Here is a 23614-nt window from a genome sequence, read left to right as displayed (position 1 = left end):
GGACAGTGACCAGTAGAGATGCAGAGTGTTATGGACGATGACTCAGTAGAGATGAAGTGTTATGGGGACAGACAGTGACTCAGTAGAGATGACAGAGAGTGTTATGGGGACAGACAGTGACTCAGTAGAGATGACAGAGTGTTATGGGAACAGACAGTGACTCAGTAGAGATGACAGAGAGTGTTATGGGGACAGACAGTGACTCAGTAGAGATGACAGACAGCGTTATGGGGACAGACAGTGACTCAGTAGAGATGACAGACAGCGTTATGGGGACAGACAGTGACTCAGTAGAGATGACAGACAGCATTATGGGGACAGACAGTGACTCAGTAGAGATGACAGAGAGTGTTATGGGGACAGACAGTGATCGTAGAGATGACAGAGAGGTATGGGACAGACAGTGACTCAGTAAGATGACAGAAGGTTATGGGACAGACAGTGACCAGTAGAGATGACAGACAGCGTTATGGGGACAGACAGTGACTCAGTAGAGATGACAGACAGCGTTATGGGGACAGACAGTGACTCAGTAGAGATGACAGACAGCATTATGGGGACAGACAGTGACTCAGTAGAGATGACAGACAGCGTTATGGGGACAGACAGTGACTCAGTAGAGATGACAGACAGCATTATGGGGACAGACAGTGACTCAGTAGAGATGACAGAGAGTGTTATGGGGACAGACAGTGACTCAGTAGAGATGACAGACAGCGTTACGGGGACAGACAGCGACTCAGTAGAGATGACAGACAGCGTTATGGGGACAGACAGCGACTCAGTAGAGATGACAGACAGCATTATGGGGACAGACAGTGACTCAGTAGAGATGACAGAGAGTGTTATGGGGACAGACAGTGACTCAGTAGAGATGACAGAGAGTGTTATGGGGACAGACAGTGACTCAGTAGAGATGACAGAGAGTGTTATGGGGACAGACAGTGACTCAGTAGAGATGACAGAGAGTGTTATGGGGACAGACAGTGACTCAGTAGAGATGACAGAGAGTGTTATGGGGACAGACAGTGACTCAGTAGAGATGACAGAGAGTGTTATGGGGACAGACAGTGACTCAGTAGAGATGACAGAGAGTGTTATGGGGACAGACAGCGACTCAGTAGAGATTTAGTTCATAAACAATGAAAGACGTGTTTTGGACCTGACAGATTAATGATAAAGTAACAGGCAGTGAAGTGCCGAGACACAACAACAAAACTTAAAATGATGCGTAAGCAGTGATATCTGAGTGACCAAACAGCATCACGCCAAATCACAACACTGCTGTAAAAACCACTGCATCCAATCAGAATCTCACTCAATCACAATGCTACATTCAACTGGAAGGCTCCAAACACAACTCATCCAATCACAAGTGATTATGCAGAGGTCACTCTCCAAGGTAGTTTACATGCAGATCACAAAGGTAAGCTATTCACAGACCACACCTCCAGAGATCACATGCACACACGTCACATGGGTCACACACACGCCCAGCTCTCATTGGTCTGGTCCCTGGGCCATATGCAGGTGAAGTATTTAGGAGCTATTTGGGAACTTGTTTATATTCAGAAGCCTTACATTTGGGAAATCTGGGCGTTCACATTTGCGATCACTCCGTGTTTATATTCGGGAATATTGGGTGTTTAAATTCACAAGTGTTGGGTGTCCATATTTGGGAACACTGAATGTTTACACTTAGGAATGCTGGGTGATTGTATTTGGGAAAATGGGGGTTTATATATGGAAATGCTGAGTGTTTATATTCGAGAGTAATGGGTGTTTATTCACAGTAAGTGCAGCTAGTTGTGTTTTGGTAACGATGGAGAAACAGAATGGGTAAAAGCCAAATCTGGATTGAGAGTTTAGTAAAGTACACTGCAAGGCTTTACTTACTGGCATAGGCCAGTCATGTGCATCGCAGCGATAATGAATAAAGTAAAAAGATAATTAATAATACAGAATTCATCTGGTCATCTGGCTCTCCATCAGACATGAAACAAGGTAAGACTGCAGGGAGGGGAAGCAGAAATCTGCCAGCCAATCACTGCTGAGCTTATATAACCCCCACTCCCCCACCCCCCCGCACACTGCTCCGCCAAACAGCAGCGCCTTGGAGGATCCGCACGTCACGGCTGATGACCGAAGACTATTTACAGACGGGGACACACCTGACACCCCGGGACGGAGTCACCATTACACCCCCGAAATGTGAGAGGACAGCACATTCTGCTCAGAGCCTCCGTGTGATCAATGTCCTGCCAGCCTCTGGGACAGAAACACCCCCCTGACCTTCATTCCCCTGACCAAAACATGCCCTACACACCCTATACACACACACACAAACATCAACTCACCCAATCACAGCACCACAAACACCACCTCACCCAATCACAGCACCACAAACACCACCTCACCCAATCACAGCACCACAAACACCACCTCACCCAATCACAGCATGGGAATCCTTTATGTTCTATAACATGCAATGTCACAGTAGCATCTCCCATAAATGAGCTGCAGTGGGTGTGGTTTGGGTTGGGCATGCCACTTTGGGTTGACTGCAGTGCTAACCCACATGCTCCCCACCCCTCGACCCCCCTCAGATGACTGACCGCCAGACATTAAAGTACATTACATTATAGGCATTTAGCAGACGCTCTTATCCAGAGCGACGTACAACAAGTGCATTGGTTCATGATGTAGAGGTGCAAAAGAAACACTAGAGTGAAGTAAGGATCATAGTGCCAGAAGTGACCACATCGATCAGGACTCCAACCCTGTAGAGTAAGCTTGTTCAGCAAGCAAGAATCCTACCAAGTACAAACTAGCACTGGAATCACATCTAATCACACCTAATCAGACAAAAACAATCCTGCCAGATACACTAACAATCATATTATCCTAACTAGGTACAGTGAGCTAAACTATAGGCTAGGGAGGGGTGGGGAGAGGTGCAGCCTGAAGAGATGAGTCTTCAGTCTGCGTTTGAAGGTGGTGAGATTCTCTGCTGTTCTGACCGTCACGGGGAGGTCATTCCACCAGCGAGGGGCCAGGACAGACAGCAGACGGGAGCGGGAAGTACAGACCAGGCTTTCCCAGAAGGCATATTTCCAGCCGGTACACAAACTGCTCATGCCATTCAGCTGGACGGCAGCCATTTTCCACAGCTCAGCCTCTCTGTGCAGAACCTGCCCCTGAATTCTGCCATAAATCACCCCCCTCAACGTCTGTACACAACCTGCCCCTGAATTCTGCCATAAATCACCCCCCTCAACGTCTGTACACAACCTGCCCCTGAATTCTGCCATAAATCACCCCCCTCAACGTCTGTACACAACCTGCCCCTGAATTCTGCCATAAATCACCCCCTCAACGTCTGTACCCAACCTGCCCCTGAATTCTGCCATAAATCACCCCCTCAACATCTGTACACAACCTGCCCGAATCTGCATAATCCCCTACGTCTGTACACACCTGCCTGAATTCGCCATAAACACCCCCTCAACATCTGTACACAACCTGCCCCTGAATTCTGCCATAACATCACCCCCCTCAACGTCTGTACACAACCTGCCCCTGAATTCTGCCATAAACCACCCCCCTCAACGTCTGTACACAACCTGCCCCTGAATTCTGCCAAAAATCACCCCATCAAACCAACCGTTTCAAGAGCAGACTGACAGCTCTCTACAATCACTGGAGAATGGTTTCATTGGAGAATGGTTTAACTGGAGAATGGCATAACTGTAGAATGGTTTAACTGGAGAATGGTATAACTGCAGAATGGTTTAACTGGAGAATGGTATAACAGGAGAATGGTTTAATTGGAGAATGGATTAACTGGAGAATGGTATAACTGGAGAATGGCTTAATTGGAGAATGATTTAAATGGAGAATGGTTTAATTGGAGAATGGTTTAACTGGAGAATGGTATAACTGGAGAATGGTTTAATTGGAGAATGGTATAACTGGAGAATGATTTAATTGGAGAATGATTTAACTGGAGAATGGTATAACTGGAGAATGGTTTAATTGGAAAATGGTATAACTGGAGACTGATTTAATTGGAGAATGATTTAACTGGAGAACTGGGTTTAACGTAAGGGGGGGGGCGCAGCGGGTGTGTACAGTGCAGCGGAAGGGGGGGGGCACAGCGGGTGTGTACAGTGCAGTGGGGGGGGGGGGCACAGCGGGTGTGTACAGTGCAGCGGAAGGGGGGGGGCACAGCAGGTGTGTACAGCACAGCGGAAGGGGGGGGGGGCACAGCGGGTGTGTACCACGCCCTTATAAGGGCACAGAAGCAGCGCGCTGCGCTGGGAGAATGCCACTCTGTGGGGTTTATATAACCTCCGCCCTGACCACGGTCATGTGGTCAACACACACACACTGCAGCTAAAACCAGCCCCCGCTCAGCTGCCAGCCCCTCTCCCCTTACAGACCCCCCCCCCCAGCGCTGAGGAAGCAAGATTACACCCCCCCCAACCCGACACCCCCTACCCAACACCCCCACTCATCACATGCCGTCTATTTCTGTCTGCTCTGTGCCAGATTCATGGTCTCTCTCACTCTCTCCCTACCTCTCTATCTCTCCCCTCATCCTCTCTCTCTCTCTCTCTCTCCCTACTGCTCTATCTCTCCCCTCATCCTCTCTCTCACCCTATCTCTCTATCTCTCCCCTCATCCTCTCTCTCTTCCTCTCTCTCTCCCTACCTCTCTATCTCTCCCCTCTCCCTCTCTCTCCCTACCACTCTATCTCTCCACTCACCCTCTCTCTGTCCCTTCTCCCTACCTCTCTCTCTCACCTCTCTCCTCCTCTTTCCTTCTCTCTCACCCTGTCTTGCTTTTTCTTCCCTTCTCCCTCTCTCTAAATGAGGTCATAATCCCCCAGTTTAATGTACATTCCCAGACTGGGTGTCTCGCTGTTACATCTGTCCCCATCCCCTCATGTAACTCAGAGAGCAGCTCTAGAACATTCTTCCACAGAGCAGCAGCCATTCTGCAGGCCACCTGCTCGTCTGCGCAGTCACAATGCAGAACTGCGCAGCTAGTCTGACCAATCAGTGCACTGTGAGTGGGGGTGGGACAGGGTGGTTAGGGACAGGGCGGGGCAGGCTGGATCCTTGACAGCAGATTTCACAGCCTCTGACATCAACATACATCCCAACATGCCCACAAATCCTCAACATGCGCCTACAAATCCCCAACATGCACTCACAAATCCCCCCAAACATGCACCTCACAAATCCCCCTCAAACATGCGCCTCACAAATCCCCCAAACATGCACCTCACAAATCCCCCCAACATGCACCTCACAAATCCCCCCAACATGCACCTCACAAATCCCCCAAACATGCACCTCACAAATCCCCCAAACATGCACCTCACAAATCCCCCCAAACATGCGCCTCACTAATCCCCCAAACATGCACCTCACAAATCCCCCTCAAACATGCACCTCACAAATCCCCTCAAACATGCACCTCACAAATCCCCCCCAAACATGCACCTCACACATCCCCAAACATGCACCTCACAAATCCCCCCAAACATGAGCCTCACAAATCCCCAAACACGCACCTCACAAATCCCCCAAAACATGAGCCTCACAAATCCCCCAAACATGTGCCTCAAACATCCCCCAAACATGCACCTCACAAATCCCCAAACATGCACCTCACACATCCCCCAAACACGCAACTCACAAATCCCCCCAAACATGCACCTCACAAATCCCCCAAACATGCACCTCACAAATCCCCCAAACATGCGCCTCAGACATCCCCAAAAACGCGTCTCCTGAATCCCCCAAAATGTGTCTACCAAATACCCCCAAAATCTGCTTTTTGAGCTGACTCTCCCGTCCTCCTGCTCCTGTATGGAAAGGATCTTCTCTGGGAACCCAGAATTAAGCGAGCAAAATAGTTCTGCTTCCTGCTAAACAGTGTTTAGAATCTGACTTGCAAATGTTGGCTGACCTTATCATGCACACAAACAGTCAATACTCTTCCTGACTTCATCAACCAGCATGCTAAATCAGCATCTCATTTCACTACTCGGTATTTCCTCTGTGATATATATTACATATTTATGATATTAAATATTAAGTATTAATGTGTGTGTGTACATGAAAGTGACCGTGTGTGTGTGTGTATAATATTTGTGAGTGTGTGTGTGTAATTTGTCTGTGTGTGTGTGTAACTATGTATAATATTTGTGAGTGTGTGTGTGTACGTGAGTGTGTCTATGTATGTGTGCGTCTGTGTGTGAGAGAGTGTAAAACTATTTTTATCTTTCCCCCTCCTGCTTGCTGACATTCACCTCATTACAAAACACAGCTTATGCAAACACCCTCTCCCCCACCAGGCCTTGCCTCAGTCAAAAATACACATGCTTGGGTGGGGGGGGGGATTAGATTTCCTGTCGAACAGATACCAGCGTACCCCACACCCCTTACGTCATTCCACAAACCGACAGGCTGCAGGGTATTTGACCACAGGACCCCACTAGAAGCCCCACTCAGCATTGAGACAGATACCCCGCCCCGCACTGCAACAGATGCCCCGCCCACTGCAGCAGATGCCCCGCACAGCACTGATACAGATGCCCTGCACAGCACTGAGACAGATGCCCCGCACAGCACTGAGACAGATGCCCCGCCCCACACTGAGACTGAAGCCCCGCCCCGCACTGCAACAGATGCCCTGTCCAGCACTGATACAGATGCCCCGCCCCACACTGAGACTGAAGCCCCGCCCACTGAAACAGATGCCCTGTCCAGCACTGTAGATACAGATGCCCCGCCCCACACTGAGACTGAAGCCCCGCCCACTGAAACAGATGCCCTGTCCAGCACTGATACAGATGCCCCGCCCCACACTGAGACTGAAGCCCCGCCCACTGAAACAGATGCCCTGTCCAGCACTGATACAGATGCCCCGCCCCACACTGAGACTGAAGCCCCGCCCACTGAAACAGATGCCCCGCACAGCACTGAGACAGATGCCCCGCCCCGCACTGAGACTGAAGCCCCGCCCACTAAAGCAGATGCCCTGTCCAGCACTGATACAGATGCCCCGCCCCACACTGAGACTGAAGCCCCGCCCACTGCAGCAGATTCTCCGCCCAGCACTGATACAGATGCCCCGCCCAGCATTGAGACAGATGCCCCACCCAGCACTGACACAGGTGCCCCACCCAGCACTGATACAGAAGCCCCGCCCAGCATTGAGACAGATGCCCCGCCCAGAACTGAGACAGATGCCTTGCCCAGCACTGAGACAGAAGCCCCGCCCACTGCAACAGATGCCCTGCCCAGCACTGAGACTGAAGCCCCGCCCACTGAAACAGGTGCCCCACCCAGAACTGATACAGAAGCCCCACCCAGCACTGATACAGATGCCCCGCCCAGCATTGAGACAGATGCCCCGCCCAGCACTGAGACAGACACAAGCCCCGCCCAGAACTGAGACAGATGCCCCGCCCAGCATTGAGACAGATGCCTCGCCCAGCACTGATACAGATGCCACGCCCAGCACTGAAACAGATGCCCCGCCCAGCACTGAGACAGACACAAGCCCCGCCCAGCACTGAGACAGGTGCCCCGCCCAGCACTGAGACAGACAGAAGAAACATAACAACAGAACATTTGAGGTTTGGAGGTGGGCAAGCTTAATCTCTTTTTTTCCAATTCTTAATTAATCTTTCAGCAGTGAAATGAAGTCACATATCCACTAGATATCCCTGTTCTAACGAAGTGTAAAAGTGGGAGGTTTGGAGGAGCGCCCTGCCAGGAGATCAGGCTGTCATAGGGGGTGGGACGACCACGAGGATGCACTCTACCACACAACACCCCAAGGAGCCCATCTCCCACCAAAACACACCACAACACACACAACCAGGATGCCCACTCTCACCCAAAACACAACACACACACAACCAGGATGCCCACTCTCACCCAAAACACAACACACACGCAACCAGGACGCCCACTCTCACCCAAAACACAACACACACACAACCAGGATGCCCACTCTCACCCAAAACACAACACACACGCAACCAGGATGCCCACTCTCACCCAAAACAACACACACACACAACCAGGATGCCCACTCTCACCAAACAAACACACACCACCAGGATGCCCACTCTCACCCAAAACACAACACACACACAACCAGGACGCCCACTCTCACTCAAAACAAAACACACACACACAACCAGGATGCCCACTCTCACCCAAAACACAACACACACACAACCAGGACGCCCACTCTCACTCAAAACAAAACACACACACAACCAGGATGCCCACTCTCACCCAAAACACAACACACACACAACCAGGACGCCCACTCTCACTCAAAACAAAACACACACACACAACCAGGATGCCCACTCTCACCCAAAACAAAACACAACACACACACAACCAGGATGCCCACTCTCACCCAAAACAAAGCACAACACACATAAACCATGCCATTTTGATTTGATCATTCACACTCAACACTCATTTATTCACACTCATCACACACTCACACACATTGGAAGTATTTGAGAACTTATAATCCTGAAAGACAAAACACTCTGCATTTCAAATATTAATTCTTGCATTGTCCAATGCAGGTTCACAGGCTCAGGCTGTTGATGAAACGAAACAATGAAACGTAGTACCCCAACATACTTTCAAATACGCATTTGAAAAAATTGTGCACCAAATGGTTTTCAAAAGTATTTAAATGCATTTCGAAATATGTTTCTCTGAATAAATGCAATAGTATATTTTAAGAGGTCCAGCACTGCACATTTAGTAACTGACTAAAACATCACATTGTGTGAAGAGTATTTTCATGAAATGTAAGTGCTGGAGTTGTACGCTAGTACTTATTTCACTGCTTTGATATTTAATCAGCTCATAATCCTGCCTCACTTTTCAATTTAATTCATCCCTCTAAGTGACCACAGGATTTAATCCTGTTTCCCTAACAGGAGAACGTCAAAGGTCAACACAGACAGCCGGCAATACGCAAATAGCCAGCAGACCTCTGTGGCTTCAAACAGAACACCAGCTGCTGCGCTGCGTCAAAGCAGAGGGCGATACTGGGAACACCTGATCCACCCCATAAACACCCGATTTCGAGCCCAAATGCTCTTACATTCTGATCCCAAACACTCTTACATTCTGAGCCAAATGCTCTTACATTCTGAGTCAAACACTCTTAAATTCCGACCCCAAACGCTCTTACATTCTGAGCCAAACACTCTTAAATTCCGACCCCAAACGCTCTTACATTCTGAGCCAAACACTCTTACATTCCGACCCCAAACACTCTTACATTCCGACCCCAAACGCTCTTACATTCTGAGTCAAACACTCTTACATTCCGACCCCAAACGCTCTTACATTCTGAGTCAAACACTCTTACATTCCAAGCGGTGGGGCTTGTGCACCAGGGCTTGGTTTGTGTCAAGCCGGTTTATTCGACAGGGTTGGGTTTGTTGCAAGGGTGGGGTTTTGCACTGGGCGCAGGGTTTGTCACTGGGTCAGGTTTTGCACTGGGGTGGGGTTTGTTACAGGGGGTGGGGTTTGTTAAGGGGGGGGTTTTGTGCACTGGGGTGGGGTTTGTTACAGGGGTGGGGTTTGTGCACTGGGGTGGGTTTGTACAGGGTGGGCTTGTTACAGGGGTGGGGTTTGTTACAGGGGGTGGGGTTTGTGCACTGGGGTGGGGTTTGTTACAGGGGGTGGGGTTGTACAGGGGGTGGGGTTTGTTACAGGGGGTGGGGCTTGTGCACTGGGGGTGGGGTTTGTTACAGGGGGCGGGGTTTGGGAGTACTCACCCAGCTGGCTGAGGTCGAGGCGGGTCCAGTGCAGGCCGGAGGGGCAGTTGGGGGAGAGGGTGCGGATGTGGATGCGCCCGTGCCAGTCCAGCCCCCACACTGCATCGTGGCACGCGGACAGCTGCACCATCTCCACCTCCGCAGGAAGCTGCACCGTGGACGGGCGGAGCTGGGCGTCTCCGTCCCAAATGCAGAACAGGTCCCTCCGGCTCTGTCCCACCCACAGGAAACTGCCTGCTCGCACACAGGAAGTGGGCACGCCCATTACAACCATACACAACACAGACACGAACCCATCAGAACCTAACAACAGAGCTCAGCTACTGTCCAGATATGAACTGTAAAGACCTGAGGTGTGGAACTGTTCAGAGATTTATATAACACACACACACACACATCCACACGCACGTAAGCACCCGTGTGGACCTGGGCTCTGTAACTCACCCTCTTTAGTAGGTGAAGAGGAGGAGAAGATGAAGGCCCACTTGGTGACAGACGCTGTTCCTCTGGGAACCACACTCTCCCAGTAAGAACCTGCAGCATCCAAATGTTGCCAAAGCAACGACGCCATCACCACATCACCATAAAAACATCCATCAATATGTTACTATAGTAACACGCATCAATATGCTTCTATAGCAATACCCATCAGTACATCACCACAGCTACACCCATCCATATGTTACTATAGCAACAGCCATCACTATGTAACTATATCAACACCTCGTCAGTACATAACCACAGCAACACCCATCAATGTTACTATAGCAACCCCTCCATAAGCAGCTCCCTGAACCTCCCCTCTGGCACACTGCATTTCCCAGCTGCCAGTGTGTGATGGGCTCTTACCCACGAGGCTGCCCTTGGTTACGTGGAAGTCGTTCCTCCCAGAGGCGATCCAGACGCCCGTCCTGTTGGCACTGATGAGACTGGGCTGGCACTGGGGCTGCTGGGACCAGAACGCCACCCTCAGCCGATCTGCCACCCGCTCCACCGGTGCCCGCGTCGCCACGGCAACAGACTGCGTGGCCTGGATCAGCGTCTGGAACAGCCCGCACTGATCGAACACCACATAGTCTGTGATGCTGACCTGCGGGCAAACAGGACAGGTGTGTTTACACAGCTACACTGCTCATACAGGTGTGTTTACACAGCTACACTGCTCATACAGGTGTGTTTACACAGCTACACTGCTCATACAGGTGTGTTTACACAGCTACACTGCTCATACAGGTCTGTTTACACAGCTACACTGCTCATACAGGTGTATTTACACAGGTACACTGTTCATACAGGTGTATTTACACAGCTACACTGCACATACCTGTGTGTTTACACTGCTACACTGTTCATACAGGTGTGTTTACACAGGTACACTGCACATACTGTGTGTTTACACAGGTACACTGTTCATACAGGTGTATTTACACAGCTACACTGCTCATACAGGTGTATTTACACAGGTACACTGTTCATACAGGTGTATTTACACAGCTACACTGCACATACCTGTGTGTTTACACAGGTACACTGTTCATACAGGTGTATTTACACAGCTACACTGCACATACCTGTGTGTTTACACAGGTACACTGCTCATACAGGTGTGTTTACACAGCTACACTGCTCATACAGGTGTATTTACACAGGTACACTGTTCATACAGGTGTATTTACACAGGTACACTGCTCATACAGGTGTGTTTACACAGGTACACTGCTCATACAGGTGTGTTTACACAGCTACACTGCTCATACAGGTGTATTTACACAGGTACACTGTTCATACAGGTGTATTTACACAGCTACACTGCACATACCTGTGTGTTTACACAGGTACACTGCTCATACAGGTGTGTTTACACAGGTACACTGCTCATACAGGTGTGTTTACACAGCTACACTGCTCACACAGGTGTATTTACACAGGTACACTGCTCATACAGGTACACTGCTCATACAGGTGTATTTACACAGGTACACTGCTCATATAGGTGTATTTATACAGGCACACTGCTCATATAGGTGTATTTACACAGGTACACTGCTCACAGTAGGGGGCGACATAGCTCAGGAGGTAAGACCGATTGTCTGGCATCGAGGTTGCGGTTCAAACCCGCTGGCGTGTCGAGTGTCCTTGAGCAAGACACCTAATCCCTAACCCCTAACTGCTCTGGCGAATGAGAGGCATCAATTGTAAAGCGCTTTGGATAAAAGCGCTATATAAATGCAGTCCATTTTTTACCATTTACACAGGTGTATTTACCCAGGTACACTGCTCATCCAGGTATATTTACACAGGTACACAGTTTAAACAGGTACACTGCTCACACAGGTGTATTTACACAGGTACTCTGCTCACACAGGTGTATTTACACAGGTACTCTGCTCACACAGGTGACCTACACCAGGGCAGGTAGGGCTACACCAGGGCAGGTAGGGCTGCAGGGGACCTACACCAGGGCAGGTAGGGCTGCAGTGGACCCACACCAGGGCAGCAGGGGACCTACCTGCCACCAGTGCTCATCGTCTCCCTGCGGTTTGGCTGCAGTCACCCCCGTCCGGAACCACAGGTTCCCACTGCCATCCAGAGCCCAAACTGTGCCACGCTCCCCAAGGGCGATGCACACGGGCTCTAACCCCTGCCTCTCACTGGGGGGGGAGGGGGGGGAGAGAGGGGGAAAGATCAGTAAAGGTTCATCATAAAGCAATAAAAATAACTAAATAACTCCAGTCAGAAACACAAAGAGTACACAGTGTGTGTGGGTGAGAGGGTACAGTGTGTGTGCGTGTGTGAGTGTGCGTGTGTGTGTGTGTGTATAGTGTGTGTGTGAGTGTGTCTGTAGGGTGTGTGTGTGTGTGTGTATATAGGGTGTGTGTGTTGGTGTGTGATGTGGTGTGATGATAGGGTGTGTGTGTGTGTGTGTGGTATGGTGTGGGTGGTTGGTGTGGTGTGTGTGCGTGTATAGGGTGTGTGTGTGTGTGTGTGTGTATATATAGGGTGTGTGTGTACATAGGGTGTGTGTGTGTGTGTGTGTGTATAGAGTGTGTGTATGTGTGTGTGCATAGGGTGTGTGGGTGTGTGTGTGTGTGTGTGGTGTGTGTGTGTGTGTGTGTGTGTGTGTGTATAGGGTGTGTGTGTGTGTGCGTATAGGGTATGTGTGTGTGTGTATAGGGTGTGTGTGTGTGTGTGCGTATAGGGTATGTGTGTGTGTGGGTGTATAGGGTGTGTGTGTGTGTGCATGTATAGGGTATGTGTGTGTGCGTGTATAGGGTATGTGTGTGTGTGCGTGTATAGGGTGTGTGTGTGTGTGCGTGTATAGGGTATGTGTGTGTGTGTGCGTATAGGGTGTGTGTGTGTGCGCGTATAGGGTATGTGTGTGTGTGTGTGCGTGTATAGGGTGCGTGTGTATGTGTGCGTATAGGGTATGTGTGTGTGCGCGTGCGTGTATTGGGTGTGTGTGTATGTGTGTGTGAGTGTGTGTGAGTGTGTATAGTGTGTGTGTGTGTGTGTATATAGGGTGTGTATGTGTGTGCGCATACGGTGTGTGTGTGTGTGTGTGTGAGTGTGTGTGTATGTAGTGTGTGTGTGTATGTGTGCATGTATAGGGTGTGAGTGTGTGTGTGTATAGGGTGTGTGTGTACGTGTGTGTGTATAGGGTGTGAGTGTGTGTGTGTGTATAGGGTATGTGTGTGTGCGTGTATAGGGTGTGAGTGTGTGTGTGTGTGTATAGGGTGTGAGTGTGTGTGTGTGTGAGTACCTGACGGTGTCGTATCTCCACTGCTCTCCCTCGGTGCAGTAGGTGCTGAGGCCGTCTCTGTAGAAGAGCGCTCTCTGCTCAGTCAGGGCCCAGACCACCCCGCCCCGCGCACACACTTGAGCCAGCGGGCATGGGCTGTCCAGCTTTACCGCGCGTGAGCAGGGCCTCTCCACACTCAGCCCTGCAACACACACACACACACACACACTGAGACCTGCAACACACACACACACACACACACACACACACACTGAGCCCTGCAACACACACACACACACACACACTGAGACCTGCAACACACACACTCAGCCCTACAACACACACACACACACACACACTGAGCCCTGCAACACACACACACACTGAGCGCACACACACACACACACACACACACACTGAGCCCTGCAACACACACACACACACACACACATGAGCCCTGCAACACACACACACACCACTGAGCCCTGCAACACACACACACACACACATGAGACCTGCAACACACACACACACACACACACTGAGCCCTGCCAACACACACACACACACACACTGAGCCCTGCAACACACACACACACACACACACACCCTGCACACACACACACACACACACACACACACACACACTGAGCCCTGCAACACACACACACACACGAACCCGCAACACACACACACACACACTGAGCCCTGCAACACACACACACACACACCCACACACACACACACTGAGCCCTGCAACACACACACACACACACACACACATGAGCCCTGCAACACACACACACACACTGAGACCTGCAACACACACACACACACCACCACTGACGCCCTGCAACACCACACACACACACCACACACTGAGCCTGCAACACACACACACACACTGAGCCCTGCACACACACAACACACACACACACACTGAGCCCTGCAACACACACACACACCACTGAGACCACACACACCACACACACTACCCGCACACACACACACACACACTGAGCCTGCACACACACACACACACACTGAGACCTGCAACACACACACACACACACTGAGCCTGCACACACACCACACACCACACACACCACACTGAGCCCTGCAACACACACACACACACACACTGAGCCCTGCAACACACCCACACACACACACTGAGCCCTGCAACACACACACACACACACACACTAGCCTCGCAACACACACACACACCACCCACACTGAGCCCTGCAACACACACCACACACACACTGAGCCCTGCACAACACACACACACACACCACTGAGCCCTGCAACACACACCACACACAACACCACAACTGAGCCCTGCAACACACACACACACACACTAGCCTGCAACACACACACACACACACACACACTCAGCCCTGCAACACAACACACACACACTGAGCCCTGCAACACACCACACACCACACACACACACACTCAGCCCTGCAACACACCCACACACACACACTCAGCCCTGCAACACACACACCACACACACACACTCAGCCCTGCAACACACACACACACACACACTCAGCCCTGCAACACACACACACACACAACCACTGAGCCCTGCAACACACACACACACACCCTCAGCCCGCAACACACACACACACACTAGCCTGCAACACACACACACACACACACACTAGCCCTGCAACACACACCCACACTAGCAAACACCTGAGCCTGCAACACACCCACACACACACTGACTGCACCAACACACTGCCTGCAACACACACACACAACACTCGCCCTGCAACCAGCACACACACACACACACACTGAGACCTGCAACACACACACACACACACACACACTCAGCCCTGCAACACACACACACACACACACACACACACTCAGCCCTGCAACACACACACGACACAGGGGCAACATAGCTCAGGAGGTAAGAGCGTTTGTCTGGCAGTCGGAGGGTTGCCGGTTCGATCCCCCGCCCTGAGCAAGACACCTAACCGCTTGCATGGCAGCCTGTCACCGTTGGTGTGTGAGTGAGTGTGTGTGTGTGTGTTGCAGGGCTGAGTGTGTGTGTGAGTGTGTGTGTGTGTGTGAATGGGTGAATGAGAGGCATCAATTGTAAAGCGCTTTGGATAAAAGCGCTATATAAATGCAGTCCGTTTATCCATTTACACACACACACACACACTCAGCCCTGCAGGTATGTACCTCCTGACTGGTAAAGGTGAGTTGTTACCTGTCTGCAGGTAGAGGTCTCCGTCGGTGCGGATGATCCAGGCGGCGTCATCGCTGAGCGCCACAAAGGCCGTCTGGGTCATGGCCTCGTACCAGTGCCGCTTGCCTTTGATGGACACTTTCCCGCACGCAAAAGCCTTATTGGTCTTCTGCTCCACCTTCCAGAGCAGCGAGCCTACAACACACAGCGCTGTCACTTCTGCTCCACCTTCCAGAGCAGCGAGCCTACAACACACAGCGCTGTCACTTCTGCTCCACCTTCCAGAGCAGCGAGCCTACAACACACAGCACTGTCACTGCCCCGCCCCCACTGTCACTGCCCCGCCCCCACCCCCACCAGCCTGCCCCCACTGTCACTGCCCCCACTGCCGCCCCACCCACACACCACGCACTGTCACTGCCCCCCCCACTGTCACTGCCCCCCCCACCCCCCCACCACGCCCCACCACCACCTGCCCCCACTGTCACTGCCCCCCCCCACTGTCACTGCCCCCACCCCCACTCACTGCCCCGCCCCCACGCCCCACCCCCCCCCCACCACTGCCCCCCCCCTGTCCACTGCCCCGCCCCCCACTGTCACTCTGCCCCGCCCCCACTGTCACTGCCCCGCCCCCACCCCCACCAGCCTGCCCCCACTGTCACTGCCCCGCCCCCACTGTCACTGCCCCGCCCCCATCCCCCAATGCCCCGCCCCCACCCCCACCACCCTGCCCCCACTGTCACTGCCCCATCCCCACCCCCACCACCCTGCCCCCACTGTCACTGCCCTGCCCCACCCCCACCACCCTGCCCCCACTGTCACTGCCTCGCCCCATCCCCCCACCTCCCCACCACCCCGCCCCACCACTGTCACTGCCCGCCCCCACCCCCACCACCACCACCCTGTCCCCACTGTCACTGCCCCACCCCCATCCCCACCACCCTGCCCCCACTGTCACTGCCCCGCCCCCACCCCCACCACCTCCCACTGCCTGCCCCGCCCCCACCCCCACCACCCTGCCCCCACTGTCACTGCCCCACCCCCACTGTCACTGCCCTGCCCCCACCCCCACTGCCCCTATAAAACACTCTAGAACATACACACACAATAAACACTCTACAACAAACACACTATAGAACACTCTACAACATACACACATAAAACATTACAACATACACACACTGTAGAACACTATACAACATGCACACGCTATAAAACACTCTACAACATAGACACATTCCATTAAGGGCCAGAAAAAACTCATACAGTAATACCATTTTCACAGAAGCGGAGTGAGTTTTAAGACGTGCATTTGCTGGAAGATGCAACTCCCACCTCACCCCACCCCACCCCACCCCGCCCCATCCCAGCCCCTCTGTCTCCGCCCGCTTCCTCACCTGAGGGAGACACTGCCACCTGCTGGACGCTGTCCTCGAAGCGCTGCCAGTTCAGGCTGCTGTTGGGCAGGGCGCTGCAGTACAGGCCGCCTTTGAAGTCCAGGCACCAGATATGGCGCTCTGTCACCACCAGGCTGAGGATCCCACAGCCAGGCCCCGCGTAGTCCATCCAGCTCTCTGCCAGCTGTGGAGGAAGAGCGCCCCCTGCTGTTACACCACAGCTCTGCTATTACACAGCGCCCCCTGCTGTTACACCACAGCTCTGCGATTACACAGCGCCCCCTGCTGTTACACCACAGCTCTGCGATTACACAGCGCCCCCTGCTGTTACACCACAGCTCTGCTATTACACAGCGCCCCCTGCTGTTACACCACAGCTCTGCGATTACACATCGCCCCCTGCTGTTACACCACAGCTCTACTATACACACGCCCTGCTGGTACACCACAGCTCTGCGATTACACAGCGCCCCCTACTGTTACACACACAGCTCTGCTGTAACACAGCACCTTAGGTACACTGATGTCATACGGGAAGGACGCCCCTGGTACAGACAGGCTTTACGCCCTGACGCACGGCTCTTAGACAGAAGCGGGGTTACCTGGGGGCAGAAGTAGGGTTTACCTGGGGGCAGAAGCGGGGTTACCTGGGGGCAGAAGCAGGGTTACCTGGGGGCAGAAGCGGGGTTTACCTGGGGGCAGAAGCAGGGTTACCTGGGGGCAGAAGCGGGGTTTATCTGGGGGCAGAAGCGGGGTTACCTGGGGGCAGAAGCAGGGTTACCTGGGGGCAGAAGCGGGGTTACCTGGGGCAGAAGCAGGGTTACCTGGGGGCAGAAGGCGGGTTACCTGGGGGCAGAAGCGGGGTTACCTGGGGCAGAAGCAGGGTTACCTGGGGCAGAAGCGGGGTTACCTGGGGGCAGAAGCAGGGTTACCTGGGGGCAGAAGCGGGGTTACCTGGGGGCAGAAGCAGGGTTACCTGGGGGCAGAAACGGGGTTACCTGGGGGCAGAAGCAGGGTTACCTGGGGGCAGAAGCGGGGTTACCTGGGGGCAGAAGCAGGGTTACCTGGGGGCAGAAGCGGGGTTTACCTGGTGTGATTTGTGGATGCTGTCCTCATTGCGGGGCGTGTCGCTCGGGTGTGGAGGGCGGGGTGCGTGGGGCGTGTCCAGACTGGCGGAGGAGGTGGAGTGGGGTACGCCGGGGGCGTAGATATCCTCCTCATCGCTGGAGGTAAAGATTTCAGGCTCTGGGGGACAGGATGGCTGGGGTGCCTCAGGATGAGGGCGGTCCTCCTCCTCCTCCTCCTCCTCCTCCTTGACCACGCCCTCAGCCACACCCTCAGACACGCCCTCACTGGGCAGGGCAGTGGCCTCTTCCTGCTCAGCAGCAGCCTGCATGTAGGCGAAGGTACACTGCAGGAGGGAGTCCACATCGGGGGTCACCACCTCAGAGGGCGGGGTCACCAACTCTGGGGGCGGAGTCACCAACTCTGGGGGCGGAGTCACCAACTCTGGGGGCAGAGTTGCAGGCGGGGGCATGACGGACGAGGTGGGAGTCGCGCTGGGCGCAGGATCAGGCGAGGTCAGCAGTGTGAAGGGGTCGTTGCCATGGGAATCCCCGCTGATGGAGTCGCTGCTGTGCAGGTCCGGGCTGCTGGCCCCCCCATCCTGACTGAACACCCCCTCCGACCAGCTGCTGTGCGCCGAGATCCTGTTACCACTCTCTGCACACACACGCGCACACACGCACACATACACACACGCACGCACACACACAGGCACACACACACACACGCGCACACACGCGCACACACGACGCACCACACACACACGCGCACACACGCGCACACACGCACACACACCGCACACACGCGCACAACACACGACACAACGCACACACACATGCACACACACGCACACGCACGCACAACACACACCGCACACACACATACGCACACACACACACACGCACGCACAAACACACACATGCGCGCACACACACACACGCGCACACGCACGCACATGCACACACACACACACACACACACACAGAGTTACTCTACCAATCTTTGCACCAAACACAGCCAAAACACAGACCCATCACTGGCAGATGGACACACTGAGGTCCTGCAGAAGAGCAGTGTGGGGCAGGTTCATGCTCACCCCGAGATTTCGCCCCCTCCAGGGCTGTTCTAGCAGCAGAATAACGCCCATCACACACAAGGCCACACCCACCTGGGGCTCCTCTCATACTACACTTAATAAGCAGAAATGATGAAGTCCTTATATTCAGCTCACACCTGCAGCCCAAAGCAGCCCAAACCTGTCGCTACGCAACTGTTCTCCAGCAACACCAACAACCAGCCAACCGTCAGCTGCACAGGCCAGAGACAGAGCAGCCATGACTATGTGCCCCCACGACCTGTGTGACCTCTCTGTGAGCCCCATAACCCCTGTGTGACCTCTCTGTGAGCCTCATAAGCCCTGTGTGACCCCTGTGTGACCTCTCTGTGAGCCCCATAACCCCTGTGACCTCTGCATGACCCCTGCGTCACTAGTATGACCCTTGTGTGACCTCTGCATGACCGGTGTTTGAACCCTGCATGACTACTGCGTGACTCCTGTGTGACCAGTGTTACCCTTGTGTGACCTTTGCATGACCCCTGCGTGACCCCTGCGTGACCCCCGGCTCACCCTGTCGGCGCCGTTTGCTCTTCTTCTTGACCTTGATGGCCTTGACGACCAGCTCCTGCTGCAGCTCGTCGAGGGTGAGGGTGCTGTATCGGGAGGAGGACAGGTCGGACGGCTCGCTGGGTGGGGGCAGGCCCAGGGCGCTGTCCCACGAGGTGACCGAACTGCTGCGGCTGCGTGACTCGCCCCCATCCAGCTTCTCCAGCACGATGACCCCGCCCTCGCCCACCTCCTCTCCCATCTCCTCCCCCGGCTCCGCCCCAAGCTCCGTCCCATGGCCCTCCTGCTCACTAATGATGGCCATGGTCCTGATTGGCTGGGCTGTTTCCACGGCGCCAGTGGGCGGGAGCAGCATGGTGGGGGTGGTGAGGGGGGATGAGAGTCGAAGGGAGAGCTCCGACACTGGGGGGGGGGGATACAGACAACACATTAGGGATAATTGAATGTCACTCCATCATTATTAACACTCATTATCACTCCCCATTAGCACCCCCCACTGGTAGAGAGTAGGGGGCAGCAGATTGGCGGTAGTCAGTAGGGGGCAGCAGATTGGCGGTAGTCAGAAGCGGGTAGCAGATTGGCGGTAGTCAGTAGGGGGCAGCAGATTGGCGGTAGTCAGTAGGGGGCAGCAGATTAGCGGTAGAGAGTAGGGGGCAGCAGATTGGCGGTAGTCAGTAGGGGGCAGCAGATTAGCGGTAGTGAGTAGGGGGCAGCAGATTGGCAGTAGAGAGTAGGGGGCAGCAGATTGGCGGTAGAGAGTAGGGGGCAGCAGATTGGCAGTAGAGAGTAGGGGGCAGCAGATTGGCAGTAGTCAGAAGCGGGTAGCAGATTAGCAGTAGTGAGTAGCGGGTAGCAGATTAGCGGTAGTCAGTAGCGGGTAGCAGATTAGCGGTAGTACGTAGCGGGTAGCAGATTAGCAGTAGTGAGTAGTGAGTAGCAGATTAGCGGTAGTCAGTAGCGTGCAGATTAGCGGTAGTAGTAGCGGGTTGCAGATAGCGGTAGTGAGTAGCGGGTAGCAGATTAGCAGTAGTGAGTAGCGGGTAGCAGATTAGCGGTAGTCAGTAGGGGGCAGCAGATTAGCAGTAGTGAGTAGCGGGCAGCAGATTGGCGGTAGTGAGTAGCGGGCAGCAGATTGGTGGTAGTGAGTAGCGGGCAGCAGATTAGCGGTAGTGAGTAGGGAGTAGCAGATTAGCGGTAGTGCGTAGCGGGTAGCAGATTAGCGGTAGTGAGTAGCGGGCAGCAGATTGGCGGTAGTGAGTAGCGGGTAGCAGATTAGCTGTAATGAGTAGGGAGTAGCAGATTAGCGGTAGTGAGTAGCGGGCAGCAGATTAGCGGTAGTCAGTAGCGAGTTGCAGATAGCGGTAGTGAGTAGCGGGTAGCAGATTAGCAGTAGTGAGTAGCGGGTAGCAGATTAGCAATAGTGAGTACCGGGTAGCAGATTAGCGGTAGTGAGTAGTGGGTAGCAGATTAGCAGTAGTCAGTAGGGGGCAGCAGATTAGCGGTAGTGAGTAGCGGGTAGCAGGTTAGCGGTAGTCAGTAGGGGGCAGCAGATTAGCGGTAGTGAGTAGCGGGTAGCAGGTTAGCAGTAGTGCGTAGTGGGTAGCAGATTAGCGGTAGTGAGTAGCGGGTAGCAGATTAGCAATAGTGAGTAGCGGGTAGCAGATTAGCGGTAGTGAGTAGTGGGTAGCAGATTAGCGGTAGTGAGTAGCAGGTAGTAGATTAGTGGTAGTGAGTAGTGAGTAGTGAGTAGCAGATTAGCGGTAGTGAGTAGCGGGCAGCAGATTAGCGGTAGTGAGTAGCGGGTAGCAGGTTAGCAGTAGTGCGTAGTGGGTAGCAGATTAGCGATAGTGAGTAGCGGGTAGCAGGTTAGCAGTAGTGCGTAGTGGGTAGCAGATTAGCGGTAGTCAGTAGGGGGCTGCAGAGCTCACAGTTGGTTGCCAGGCCTTCGGGGCGGGTGGCGATGCGGATGATGTCCCGATCCCCCTTCAGGATGAAGATCTCATTCTCTGTGCAGGAGACCGACACGATGTCACCACAGCCTTCCATCCCTCCCACGATCGCCTACGGCAACAACAAACACCAGGGGAGGGGTTAAGGGGCTATATCAGGTCAGGGGCTAAATCAGGGGAGGAGCTAAATCAGGGGAGGGGCTAAATCAACAGGTGTGAAGCCTCCAGGGCTCAGGTGATCCTGGCACTCAGGTGCACAATCAGTCTCACTCAAACATGAAACTGACAGCAGTGTATTGCAGACTGATTTCTGATTGGAGGAGCTTCCATAGCAAAGACACTCCACTCAGCCACATTCCTGCTGCACATTCAGAATCAGCAGATTCCTACAGTACAGAGTCACCCACAGAGACAGCCTCAGCACCTAAACTACAGTACACACACACACACACACTCACACACACAAACACACGCTCACACACACACACAGTCAAACACTCACACACACACAGACACACACAAACACACACACACACGCTCACACACACTCAAACACTCCCACACACACGCTCACACACACACTCAAACACTCACACACACACATATGTGTTTATGTTTCAGCTAAAACGTCCGAACCTACGGCAAAGAAAGAAAACGATTACACTAAGATCATCGCTGGCCATGAAACGCTAGATGGGAACAATGGCATCCATCTTCATTCAGCTGTAACTAAGGGTGACTGTGCCACGGAAATAACGTTTCCCTGGCAACAATAAGGCTGATTCATTCCGGAGCTTCAAACAAAGCCTGTTTCACATATTTGCGCTTGACATAAATTACATTACATTACATTTATTTGGCTAAAATGTACATTTATCCAAAGCAATGTACAATAGCCTTACAAAGCCTTAAAAAGTTTAATAATGCTGCTTCATAATGTACACTTTCATGGAGCAATGTAAGACACTCGCAGGAAAAACCTGTAATAACAGTGGAATAACCCTGAATAACCCTGGTTATAATGAGTAAGCATGGGTGTGGGTGTGGTTATGAAGGGGCGTAGTTAAAGAGGGTTGTGGGTGTGGTCACAGAGGGGCGTGGTCACAGAGGGGGTGTGGTCACAGAGGGCTGTGGGTGTGGTCACAGAGGGGTGGGAGTGCGGTCACAGAGGGCTGTGGGTGTGGTCACAGAGGGGGTGTGGTCACAGAGGGGCGTGGGTGTGGTCACAGAGGGGGTGTGGTCACAGAGGGGCGTGGGTGTGGTCACAGAGGGCTGTGGGTGTGGTCACAGAGGGTTGTGGGTGTGGTCACAGAAGGGCTGTGGGTGTGGTCAGAGGGGTGTGGTCACAGAGGGCTGTGGGTGTGGTCACAGAGGGGTGTGGTCACAGAAGGGCGGGGCTGCCTACCTGGTTGAGGCAGTCCAGCACGTAGACGCTGTACTCGTTCCAGCTGAGCAGCCAGCCCGGGCGCAGGAAGCAGCCGAGCAGCCCCAGCTGCCGCTCGGGGGGGCGGTACGCGCCTGAGGCGCCGGGGCGGGGGAACAGCTCGAAAAAGGGCGGGTCCTGGGCGAACAGCTCCTTCAGCACCAGCGTCTCCTGCACCGCCCCCCGCACATCCGCACGCCACAGCCGCACCCCCGGCCGCGCCGCGTACACCTGCAGGTCGCTCTGCTTACAGAGACCAGCGCGGAAACACGCGCCAAGCCTGCCGCTGCTGCAACACACACACACATGGTAAATGGACTGCATTTATATAGCGCTTTTATCCAAA

General features: G+C 53.4%; 1 protein-coding gene across 2 annotated transcripts in view; it reads right to left on the bottom strand.

Moving 5' to 3' along the window:
• Nucleotides 1-23614, bottom strand: part of tecpr2 (tectonin beta-propeller repeat containing 2) — a 38767-nt gene that overhangs the window by 6000 nt on the left and 9153 nt on the right. For both annotated transcript variants that reach the window (XM_064306731.1, XM_064306723.1), the window contains exons 6-16: nucleotides 23251-23557; nucleotides 21825-21957; nucleotides 19900-20298; nucleotides 18295-18929; nucleotides 17208-17391; nucleotides 15832-16005; nucleotides 13605-13785; nucleotides 12354-12495; nucleotides 10694-10934; nucleotides 10289-10378; nucleotides 9845-10078 (exon numbers count right to left, since the gene is read on the bottom strand). In XM_064306731.1, coding sequence (XP_064162801.1) covers nucleotides 9845-10078; nucleotides 10289-10378; nucleotides 10694-10934; nucleotides 12354-12495; nucleotides 13605-13785; nucleotides 15832-16005; nucleotides 17208-17391; nucleotides 18295-18929; nucleotides 19900-20298; nucleotides 21825-21957; nucleotides 23251-23557 — 2720 coding nt within the window. The remainder of the gene's footprint in view (nucleotides 1-9844; nucleotides 10079-10288; nucleotides 10379-10693; nucleotides 10935-12353; nucleotides 12496-13604; nucleotides 13786-15831; nucleotides 16006-17207; nucleotides 17392-18294; nucleotides 18930-19899; nucleotides 20299-21824; nucleotides 21958-23250; nucleotides 23558-23614) is intronic.

This window comes from Anguilla rostrata, chromosome 1 (assembly GCF_018555375.3).
Source record: "Anguilla rostrata isolate EN2019 chromosome 1, ASM1855537v3, whole genome shotgun sequence".
NCBI classification, from domain to species: Eukaryota; Metazoa; Chordata; class Actinopteri; order Anguilliformes; family Anguillidae; genus Anguilla; species Anguilla rostrata.
The sequence above is the reverse complement of the archived record's forward strand: the minus strand, read 5'-3'. Positions and strand labels throughout refer to the sequence as shown.